The sequence below is a fragment of the Euprymna scolopes genome, chromosome 15, assembly GCF_053919585.1.
Source record: "Euprymna scolopes isolate OS-2025 chromosome 15, ASM5391958v1, whole genome shotgun sequence".
NCBI classification, from domain to species: Eukaryota; Metazoa; Mollusca; class Cephalopoda; order Sepiida; family Sepiolidae; genus Euprymna; species Euprymna scolopes.
Genome location: NC_136496.1, coordinates 20,659,102 through 20,672,427, shown reverse-complemented (window position 1 = coordinate 20,672,427; position 13,326 = coordinate 20,659,102). Strand labels below are relative to the sequence as shown.

General features: G+C 32.1%; 1 protein-coding gene across 2 annotated transcripts in view; it reads right to left on the bottom strand.

The window, feature by feature from the left end:
* The window catches only part of LOC145293743 (follistatin-related protein 5-like), a 622,029-nt gene that overhangs the window by 75,199 nt on the left and 533,504 nt on the right, over positions 1-13,326 (bottom strand). For both annotated transcript variants that reach the window (XM_080140217.1, XM_080140218.1), the window contains exon 7: positions 412-572. In XM_080140217.1, the coding sequence (XP_079996343.1) occupies positions 412-572 (161 nt within the window). The remainder of the gene's footprint in view (positions 1-411; positions 573-13,326) is intronic.

The following is a 13,326-nucleotide window of genomic DNA, read 5'->3' as shown; positions in this document are numbered from 1 at the left end:
CTTTACTTTCCGTGTTCTTATTAATTATTTGTGCAGACACAGCAATATATATATATATATATATATATATATATATATATATATATTTCTGGAGAAATATATTTTACTTTATTATATATCAATCATTTTATAATAAGCTCAATGTGATTACAGAGCAATATATAGAATAAATGACAAAAATTTATATTCCAAAATTCATGATATATATATATATATATATTATATTTTTGTATTTCTGTCAGATTTTCGAACGGTCTCTGAAGTAAACGTCAACAGGCCGCTTTGTTTGCTTAATGAAATGAATATCATAATGCACACATTCATAAATACTTCAATATTTAACGACATCATCATCTCGGAGCATTAGGTTTAATGAGTGCAATATTAGAATAAATGGACGAAGCTACTTACTGTGATTTCCGGATTATGGATTTTATGCAAATCCACACCGTTCCGGCGCCAGATAATCTCCGAAGAGCCTTTAATCCCACACTTAATCTCCAAGCCATTATCAACAGTGGCCAAGGTGGGGATAACTCGCAGCTTCTGTTCCAGCAATAATCCAGGCACATCTAAAAAGACAAATACAAAGCATTGACATAATTTGACACTTACGAAAGCCGAATACAGAACTGGTCGAAATGTTTAGAGTAGAAACAGTAACATTTAAGTAAATAAGTAAAAACAATAAAATACAATTAAAAATACAATTCAAAAACAATAAAATACAAAAAAGTAATTACATAGTTTAAACAAATCTTGTCGTTTTTCAAATCGTTAAATTTAACTTTTCATCAAAGGACATTTTTACATATAGAGGTGTTCTTTGCTTGTTCATGATTTAACTTTAATGGTTTGGAAATAAACCCCAATAACTATATATGCATACGCAACACACACACACACACACACACACACACACACACAGATATTAGTGGAGTGGCGAGGCCAAAGGGGAGACAACCATAGTAGCGAAACTAACGCTGGGCTGCCAGATCACTATATACACAAATGTAGGTAAATTTCGGCATATTTTGTTGTTTTAAAAATATAGGCCCTCTTACCTATTGTCATAAGATCATAGCCAAAGAACGGTATTATAATCTCCCAAAAGCCTGCAAATGTTCATGTAGTTCTGTCCCATGGAAGCAGATATTTTCATATTCAATTTGGTTACAAGTATGGATATGTCAATATATATATATATATATATATATATATATATATATATATATATATATATATACTTGCAAAAGTACCCGTCGTTGACTGGGTTAAAAAAAACCCAACAGAAAATGGACTCTGATTTATGAAAGTATGATAGGTTATGAAAAGGAAGGGTTATAAAGAGATAGCTTCGAATTTGGGGGTATCAAAACCAAAGCAAAATATGATGAAAGTAAAAATAAAATAGATATACCCCATAATTTATTATGCCCTACCTGTTCACACTGAAACACTTATCACAATATTCTGTGGATCTATATTAAAAAACGTTGTTAAACTTTGTGCCATATTTTCATTCTATGGAGGTCAGGCGCGAAAGAACACCCCATAATTTTATTATACCATATTTCTTCAAACTGAAACATAATTATCAAAGTATAATTACGCAGATAGATATGAAAAATCTTTATTAAAGTTTGTGCCTATTTCCATTCTATGGAGGCCAGGTGCGAAGCAGACCTCACAATTTTATTATACCATCCCTATTTAAGTTAAAACATACTTATCAAATTATTATTATGTACATCTATATCAAAAACACTTGTAAAAGTTTTTTTTTATTTTTAAATTTTTTATTTCCATACTTTGTGGACTAGGCGCGTATGCAGACATCACAATTTTAATGAATTATCATTATGCCAGACCAAACTTACCCATTCCTGTGTCTCGATACACCTTCTATCATTATATGTGATCGGTTTTCTATAATAGTCAGCCATATAGGAGTTTATTCGTGACCGGACACGCACACAGACGTCCAGCTTTATATATATATATATATATATATATAAATATTTTATACATATAATATTTTATTAAATATTTGAATAATACTGGGCGCAATATCATTATTATCAATTTAGGTATGTGTTTATAGTTCTAACATATACTATTAAGGAAAAAGATTGTGATAACGAGCGGAAACAGACACTTACAATTTTTTTCTCCTTTTCTAATTTAATGTCTACAAAACAAAATCGATGAAAGGGGGATAAATAAAAGAGTGGGGTAGAAAGATAAAGAGCGTCTCTGCTCAGTCGTTTGTCGGTCGACACTTTTCAAAATAATCGTCTACAACAAGGGACATCGTTTAAAACGTTGTCAAAAACCATAAAACGATATATAAAAATAATATGGCGGGAAGGAGAAAAAGAAACAATGTCATCGAACAGCCATAATTTGTGTTCCTTCTGCTTTCAAAGAGACGGCTGGCATAAATTAATAGACACAGGCTCGAGAATTTTAAGTGAATTTCCGAGCTCTGTGCTAGAACCATAGCCGACTTATGAGCTTATCCATACCTGAATGTTGCCTATTTTCTGTGCCTACGTATCGAAGGTGGGGTGTTGCGACATTCTAACCCCCAAGCGCTGAATGGTGTGCTCGATATTATAAACCTACCATCGACCTTAAAACGATAAACTACCATATTTTATTGTGACAGGGATACTATCCGTCTAAAAGGAGCGGACAGCGTTTTTCGTCTCAAACACCGTTCGGACCTTAGTATTAAAATAGCAACGCGAAACGGTCGAGGAAATTTTGTGTGAAAACTCCTGGCTTTTAACATGAATCCACAGAAGCTATACATATATAGGACATTTTTGAAGGCCACAAAAGTTCCACCATTAAACGCCATTGTTTGTAAAGGGAAACCGTTAGCGCGAAAATAAATCTCAGTTACGCTTTGAAGTTCAGCATCTAGTTCAACACTTAAATCTGAACTTAAAAGGAAGCATCTAAATAAAACTTCAACAAAAATTATAAGAAACTTTTCGTCATTTAATGCACTTTGTTTCGGATTATTTTATGTTATGTGGAAACCCTACAACATACACACACAAACAAAATAATGACTACCACTTCAAAACAACAACAATAACAACAACAACAACTAAAGAATTACACATTCAAAAAAGTAATATAGAAAATGCATAATCGAATAACACAATTCATTTATAAATTCACAAACATTAATTGGATAGATAAAATAATTTTTATTCCATTTTTTGCGAAGTTATTTATTCAATGCAACATGACTTCTTAAGAACATTATCAATCCAGAGAATTCGCAACACTATACATTTCGAAAAAGGAGACGCACAAAATATATTATGGAACACAGTTAACACACATTAGATCACTTTTTAGACACACACATACACATATATAAATTCATAAGAAATCATTTGTTTTAATCTTCAAAACCAATGACTTTAATTTATTGAAAAATGATAGCCTCCTAATATCCTCCCTAAACGCGCATCACATTTCTTTAATATTTCTTTTGATTTGTCTATATATATATATATATATATATATATATATATATATATATATATATATATATATATGTGTGTGTGTGTGTGTGTATACTTTTATCGTTCTATTAATTTAATCTTATATTTTATATATCTTTCATTTTTATCTTTTATATATATTTTTATAAGTTTACCCTCGAATTTGAGAGATTAGCGTGAAATTAAAAATATAAATAAGGAAAAATAAAACATATATAATGAATGAATAAACTAATATATATATGCATATACATATATATACATATATATACACGTATATTATGGTGATCAGGTAAAGGTATATGCATATATTATATAATAATTACAATAAATCATCTAATTAAAGAATAATAAGTATAGAAATAACACGAAAATAAAATACAAAGAAAATTATATCAAACATATGAACATCGATATTACAAGGGCAGGTGAATTTAGTAGATGAGACAAATTCATCTATTTTTGCTGTATGATATCTATTACCACTGGCACGACATGCAGCCTAACGTTGTCATGTAGTGTTAGGTCTTTCTGTTTGTATCATGCATTTAAATTACTACGAGTATAGGTCTTCAGTGACCGATTGATGTGTTCGTAACATTTTACAATGGACCATTTGACAACCTGTCCACGAGACACAAAGCATAATCTTTCGTGGATTCATAGACAATCTTGCTATGTGGGAGACAGCATCCCTGGGAGACAACCACTATCTGCAACGCTTGGAGTTTCGTACAGAACCGCTTGACATACACAGCGACCTGATGCAGCTGTAGATAAGCTCACTTTGAAGTCGTAAAGAAAATAGACTCAACCTAGATCTCCAGTCGCTTCCCTTTTCTCACTGTTTTATTTTTCCTACTTTCAGTTGTCCGAATTTCAAAACAATTGTTACACACATTTCGTATAAATTCCAACTTCATTCAACGGCTAATCAGAAAAATAAACAGAACTTCTTTGGTTATTGTTATTTTTTATTAGATTGTTTATCAAATGACATATATTAATATATATTAATGATTTAATGAATGACTTCGTGTAAGGAGATAAAAAGGTAGCGTTTGTTGTAATTCTTACAAATAATAATAGTGATGATGATGATGATGATGATAATACACACACACACACATATATATATAAATATATATATATATACAAAAATTCAAAATGGCGTAATGTAAACATATTATTAGGTATTTACAGTTTCTCTTCCAATTTTCAGATTTTTAATCATGTCATAACGTACGTTATCTCCTTTTCATGGACTGATTGTTGCTGTTTCTTCTAATGAATTAAGGGCAAAATAGATTCACTGATTGATATAATAATTAAATGATTGATTTTGTGCTACTAAACAGATACTGTCAAGAATTGTAAATGTCAACTGAATTAAAGAAATAAACAGTAAGATGGTCAACATCATGAACTTTGGAATATAGTCTTTTGTCATTTATTATATATATAGTTAATAAATGACAAAAGACTATATATATATATATATATATATAATTGTTACACAGGTCATGTCATATGCTACTGGTACCATGTAACCCAGTACTACCTGCCTCATGGTCGGGTCACCGACGACTAAACTGGTTCCCCCACCAGACTTGTTTGGTGAGGAGGGTGGCTAGTCTCCCTGAAGGATTAAAAACAAGACCTTCCAAAGGGCGAATGAACTCTTTTTCTGGGTCAACGGCCAACTAGCACAGTGTATATTTGTGTGTGTGTGTGTGTATATGTGTATTGGGGTGGAGAGGGCTCAGTAAGCCGTGGTGAAGGCAACCTTTCTAGGAGAAGCTAATCTCTGATTTAAAAAACAAAGCGGGAGACCAGTACCCGCATGAAGCTGGTCTGCAGTTTAATTTGTTGCTGGCTATCTTGCTCTTGCTTGTTGCTGGATCTCAATATTTTGAACCGAGAGAGAGAGAGAGAGAGAGAGAGAGAGAGAGAGAGAGAGAGAGAGAGAGAGAGAGAGAGAGACTTAGCTGTCGTACAAAGCTAAGACTCTGTAACATCATCTTTGTATAGATACTCCCTCAGGCATTTGGGCTCATGGATTTTAAATGTCTGAGGGAGTGGCACACGTCTGACAAGACGTTATAATCATATATATATATATATATATATATATATATATATATATATATATATATATATATATAGTCCATACATCGCCTACGTTTAAAAATAGCATCTTCATCGATAAATACGCAAATCAGGCGACCTTATCTATATATTAATACCGTAGTATCTTTAACATATGCACGTATGTGTGTTTCTGTTTTCAGATGTTAAATTATTCGGCCAGGAGATACTATTAATTAGAAAGAAGGATATGAGGTGATTACATATAACGAACATTAAATTAGTATATAAGAGACGCTAATTTAATTTTCGTAGTAAGTTATTATCTTCTATCCCCATTTTCAATAAATAGGATCTACCGATCACTGAGGCCGTAATGTAAAAATAAATAGCGATATTATTATTTTTATTTATTTATTTATTTATTGAAATAAAAAATAATAATAATGTCGCTTTTAGGCCGTACATTAAACTAAAATATACCTTCTTGGTCTTCTGACTAGGATCCAAATGTAGTATTTGTTCTGGCTAAACATAGGATAATGATATCATTGGTTTTCGGACACCCATGAAGTGGAAATATGTCACAGATTCTTATAAGGATATTGGAGATAAACCGTAATAACCAGAGATATTCGAAAACTACATTAACTAGAAAAAAAGGTTACAGTAATATCGCGGGGTCTTCATTCACGCTGAACGCCCACGGTATACACAGCAGAAATATATTACATCTGAAAGATGCCTCTGTGGAATTTCCACAGGCCCCGAAAGTCTTTAGCATTCCAATGTTCTTGACATTTTCGCATTAGTCTTTTTCTAAACAAATTTTCTTTCTCCTTTACATATATAAAACTTACACTGTTAACCTTCATGATGTAAAATTATCACTTGAGTTCCAACGCGCCAGCTAGGAGCCCGTGGAAGCATCAATATTTGCCAATTATTTTAACACACATTGTAACGTAAGTACTCGTAAAAGTAGTTTGCGACGTTGTTAATTATGCTTAACATTCTTTTGTTTTATTGCTTCGAACGTTATTAAATATGGCCGCCCAAAGGAAAACTTGTCGACATGTAGCATTGTAAATGGCCGCTGTGAATAATTACAAGGAGATAAAAATAAGTTTTAGGAGAAGTAAACAACGTCACTAATTTCAATTGCCCAAGAAAAAAAGCGTTCATTGCGTACCAGGAGAGTGATAAAAGTCGTCCTAGCAGTTTAACTGAAAATACTTTGGGATGTTAACTAGACGAGGCGTAATAATATAGATTACTAGCAAATACATAATTGTTATCAAATAATATAACTTCAACAAAGCAAAACGTATCAAGATAAGAAAAGTTCAACACTATTAAGAGGAGCAAAAACAATAATTTATTAAATGAAAGATGAGGAATAAAACTCATATATAACTTTATGATACAATTATTATTAACTCACTAGGAGTATTCAAACAAGCCATTATCAAATACTGTTCTTTGAGAACAACTTGTGGTGTTCCCTGGAATTTGAGTGACAACAAGTCTCCCCAGATTTCCAATACTCGCCACCGCTTTCAATAATTTTTGCAAAATATTTTGCGTTATCGCAACAGTCGTATACCATTGCTCTATCGTTGGCAGCGACCATTGGAACCTGGGTGGCAATAAGACTCTCCTAGGCCCCAGTTTTCTCTGCACATTTCCAGTGGAGGTATAGCTAATGCTTTTTCTCCTCGGTCTTCCCCTCTTCCTTGACTTTCATTATTTGGTGTGTTGATTACAATCAGAAAAATCATTTATATTGTACCTACTTTGAATATTTCTTAATTGTTTGTTACTATATAACCCTATTTTTTCATACTTATTTTATATGTAAATATTATACAGCCATGTTTTTTTTATCTGTATTTGCATTTTATATTATTCTGGCCATTCTCTTTTTCTGATGAGAAGTATTTAGCTTCGAAATATTATGACCAAATATTTCTTATTTTCTTTTTTACTTATATTCCTTATTAACTTAATCATTCAATATTATTGCTTGCTCTTCTTAATAATGTTGAGTTTTTCTTATCTCGACAAGTTTAGCTTTGTTAAAGATTTTCGCTTTGATTACATAATTGTATATATATATATATATATATATATATATATATATATAGTAAGTTATGAGAATAATAATAACTTAATACCTTAATACTAGCTCAATCTAAGTATTGAGCACTGTTGAAGTAAATACTTGAACTTTACGCATAAAATTATATCTTCATATATTAATTTATGTGATTAAATGAAATATATATATACACACACATATATATACATATATATATATATATATATATATATATATATATATATATATATATATACGTTTTATTTTTTATTACCGTATCTTTCTGTTAAGTTACATTATTGTTTCGGCTACACGGCCGTTTTTTGGCCGTCTGTAGCGTCCTCAGACTTTTGCCTTCTGTAAAAGTCTGAGGACGCTACAGACGGCAAAAAAAAAAAACGGCAGTGTAGCCGAAACAATAATGTAACTTAACAGAAAGATACGGTAATAAAAAATAAAACGCATATTTGCTCTACAACCGTATTGAACACTTTCTTCAGTTTTCATTAATCACCATCTCCACTATATATATATATATATATATATATATATATATATATATATATATATATATATATATAAACAAGCCACTTGTGTATTTTACGTTTGGATGAGCATTTTATGTTATTTCTTCTAATTTCCCCTTTAATTTTCCTTTATTGTTCTGAATATATAATAAATTATATAATAACTTTTATTCCTCCTCTTTCAATTAAAATATTACTAGCAAATATATATGTTTGGTAGCCTGAAACTATGATATCATGGACATATGTTACACTCCCCTCCGACTTAGGAGAAAGCAATTCCTGATAGCAGAGTGTAATTACAACAGCACCTATTATATAGAATTGGAATTTTTCGGAGGATTATATCATAACAATAAATATATACTATCCGTAATATAGGGAGGTAAGTCTTAAGAATATGGTACTATGATATTAATCATTATACTACTTTTTAAAATTTAGCATTGAAAGATAGTATACTTCTCTTTACTAATATAGTACACTGTATTAAGCATTACAAATAATGCAGTTATATATCAATGGAAAGACTATAGTTTGATTGTTATTTTGTTTAAGTGCATATCAACATTTTTATGTTATTTAATGCCGAATAAAATCAATATGATAAAGGTTTTATGCTTTAAGTTGTTATAAACTAAAACATTTATGGTGATTAATTTTTTTTTTGTGGAGGACAATTATTTTTTATTATTTGTGTTAATCAGACTATTGTTTTTATCTTAAATGTTTTTGTGCAAGGTTTCGGTCGATGTAACCTTTGGCCTTTGTCAAGTACGTTGGTCGCCGTCTTGGAAAAGAAAGAAGAAACGTTACACGCTCTGTAGATGGAAAGAAAATAACACACGCCCCTTTATGCAATGAGGTCACAATAATTGATGCAAGATGGAGAGCTATACAACTTAAAGAAGCGGCACATATACTGAAAAAATAAATATTACCGAGCAGACCGAGCATAGAGATCAGCAGTGTATGGGATTATCTAATTCTAAAGAAAAACAAAAATTGTACAACCCCTCCTTAAAATTTCAACGGAAAAAGAGAGATAATCCTCTGAAAAACTTTATAAGAATTACCTCCCTTTGCCAACCAATTTTTTTCCACACATACGAAACCACGGCGAATAAAAGGAAAACAACTCTAAGAATACGAAACTACTTACGGAGCCAGTAACTTTTCTCCTTTCTTTTCCAAAATGGCGACTAACATGTAAAATGTTGCACAAATAACATTCAAGATGAGAACAATAGTCGATCAAAGCAAGTAATACAAGCAATAAGACCTCATCTAAAAAAATTCAGAATTGTTTTTGTTTTTAACATTGAAGTACATAATTGCGTTGTGAAGAGGGAAAGGAAAATAAACAATGCCATCAATGTTTAGTGCTTGTGTCAGGACTAGCCTGGGTGCCCGGGTGTTTGGGGTGTGAGTTGAGCAAAAAAATGGTAGTAGGCAAACATGACGTGTTTTCTGTTGCGTCCATCGCCAAAACAGAAATGACGTAGGTTAAAATTAAGGCAAGATAATCGAAAAGAGGTGATGACTTTCGAAAATATCGGCGAAAAAACCGACCCCTCCCTGTAGAAACGTGCCCACTTAAGGGTGAATGAATTAATGTTTTTAACCAATTTTTCGATACTCGTCGTCCGATGCATCGAGTTTAAAAATGATACCAAGTTTGTAAAAATCCGTCGCCTTTGTCGAAAGTTTTAGGCAGACATACATACATATATACATACATACATTCACACAAACATACATACATACATACATACATACATTAAAACAGACAGGTGAGATTTATGTAATTAGGTGAACTTTCAGTAGGTTTTCAACTAAACAGGAATTTCTTTTCATTGATATAATTTTCCATGCAAAACATCCTACGCAACCAACGCTTGCTATAGAGCATACGATCGAATCAAATAGAAAACTAATTGAAAGAAGTGACATAATCTCTGCCTTCCTCATCCAAAGTAAATATGAAATTGATAGAAAAAATGACTTCGTTAACACATAAAGAATTAAACTGAAAACTTTTATACTTGCTTTAAATTCTAAAACAATCTTTCTCATGAATAAACTTTTTTATGATAAAATTTTTTTAAAAAGTCCAAGCTCAATTAATTCCTTTATATTGAGTTCCAGAGCATTTTTGAAAAGTAATGATTAACCAACTAAGAAAACTTGGAACATGGGATATATATATATATATATATATATATATATATATATATATATATATATATATATATATATATATATAAGCTGGACGTTTTAACATAGTATATTAATTCATGCAGATTGCTTACGTATTTATATAGAATCAGTTCTCAATTGAATAATATATATTTCGAGGAATAATTTATCCGGGGAACTAATTCAGAAAATAAACAGTAAAATAAGATAAAATAAAATAAAATAAATAAATAAATAAATAAATAATAATAATAATAATAATAATAATAATAATAATAATAATAATAATAATAATAATACTGTTCATCAGATATCGTCTGCGTTTATTTACAATATCATGTCAGCTGATATTCGAGCATGACGATGAATGTCGAGGAAACTCACTTTTGATTTATGTTTAGTTTTAAAATATGTAAACATGAAATGATTTGTGGCGATGTTAAATGGTTTCATCTTTTATCGTAAATTGAATGTAGATGGTAGAGATAGAGTCTGTTTATTATGCAAAAACTACTGTGGTGTATCGGAACTACTTTTCATCCTTTCAAATCTTTCCTTGGTTCATTTATTAATTTACTAGCAGGGTTACCGGCGTTGCTTGGGTGTGTGGAGGTGTAGTAATGGAACCTCGGGAATGGGGATAAAAATGTGGTAGTAGCGGGGGGAGGGGGGTCAAAACAACAGTAGGCAGTTTAGGTGAAGAAAGGTGTTAAAAAAGTAGTAGTAGGCAGGCAGGCTCAAACACGTAACGTGAAGGAGGAAAAAATGTAACGTCTTAGCCTATGTCACGATCGGGCAACCAGAAGCCGAGAGCGTTGAAATTAAGCGTAGTCAATCCAACGGTGACGATAACTTGCTAAAATGTCGGCGAAAAAAAGCGACCCCTACTTGTACAAAACTGCTTAGTTGAGGGTGAAGGAATAAATGTTTTTGGCCAATGTTTTTATATTTGTCATCCGAAGGATTGAGCTTGAAAATGATTCCGATCTCATGAGGATCCGTCGCGCGTGTGGAAAGTGATTTGCGAGACATATAAACACACGGACACATTTTGCCTGTTATATATTAGATTTAGAATATTGGGTGTAAGGGGTTATATATTGTAGCATTACTACGCTTAGGGGATCGCTATTCGTTTTTTACATCTTATTTAAAGCGTAGACGTCAAAGTGTTTGCAGCTTATGGCGATTCTACGGTCTTTAAATCTAATAATCTCAAGTTTCTCCACTAAACATGAGTAACAGGGTAGAGTTTATGAACTGCATGTTTTAGCTTTTCTAAGTATTTTCCATTGGACTGGAGGCGTTTTCTTCGCTTCCATTAATTTTCAGTTTGTACCATAAGTGAGGTGTCCGTAGCATATACTTTACTATTCATTGACAGTGTATGACCGTAGAACCTGTTTTTAAAGGTCATTGTAGAATTTTTCATATTTCTGTTTTTTTTACGGTGCATATCTTAGCCTGGTATACCACCGAAGATGTAAGGCAATTATTGCTTAGTTGACATTGGACCAGCTTTTGAGAATTGAAGATCTTTCTGTTACTACTATTATTAGTTGGATTATTTCTCCTTAATATTTTATCATTGTGCTTTTTTATGATTCTTCCCAGGTTTTCAGTACAGTTGTAGCTTGGTTTTAAGGTGTTTTTGTTAAATATTTTATGTAGTGTACAACCTGGTGGGAAGTATTTATTTAGAAGATGTAGAAATCTATTCCACGTTTTGTTTTTACCATTAGGTTGAAGGGATGGTGAAACAGAGTATTTTTTACCTCGATTATTAGATATAGTCGTATTTATATTGTTTCTATTGTATTTAATATCGACATTTTTGTATCCATTATTTTTTAGTGCATTGTTATCAATAGTTTTGTATCTATTGAATGTTTCTTTATTGGAGCAGTTATTTATCTTACGTTCGATTGATTTTGGTATTTGCTTAATAATAGAGGGTGGCTGATAGAGCATAGTTGGATATATCTGCGGTTTGCGATTTTTTAATGTAATGTTTGTATGCATCGATAGCTAAATCACAAATAACATCCAGGAAGTTGACTTGTTCAATATTGCTGGTAATTTCCACCTTCAGCCCATATTTTTCATAACTTTATGTATTTTCTTCTAAGTCTATTACATTTTATGCTTGTGACGTCCTTTACTATCACCAGAACGTCGTCCCTGTATAAACTTATATGCTCGACTTTTATGTCGCTATTTAGGGTAATGTTATGTAGTATGAATAATCCAACCAAGTTTCTAGTTTCTGCGGAGTTCAGGAGCTCATGTCTAAGTCAAAGAAACGATCTCGACTATTTTTTCTCTATTGCTCACCATTATATATACGGAAAAATCACGCCATATCACCAAAGTTAAGCCTGCCCGGTATCAGATGGGTAATCATTTGGGAAGGCGTAGCAATGTATGTACCGCGAGGTAAAATAAGAGATTGAGAAACTGGCGCGGTCTATCCCTCTTTCGAGGGTAGATGGGGCTATCTTAAGCCGTGGTAGGCACCCCATCTAGTGATGGCGTCACGATGAAAAATACCTTTGATAGCCATGGCGAAGCACCAATTATTCAGCTACCGACAAGATTGGAATTACACCACAAACTCGTGTAGTGAATTCAATCTCGGCTGCGGCGGCGCTAGATGGGTAATGGCTCACCGTTACTAATAAGTATAGCTATGACAACAGCGTAGTTTTTTCTCTGTTTTTAGTCTCAGGTATATATCCATTGATATCTTATATGTTTTTATGTAGAGTGATGTGATTCTCGGTTGATTAATTGTATCTGACTGTGTCAGATATATACCCGAGAGTAAAAACATTGAAAAGAATATGCTGTTGTCCTAGCCCTACGAATAAGTGCCACCGTACGG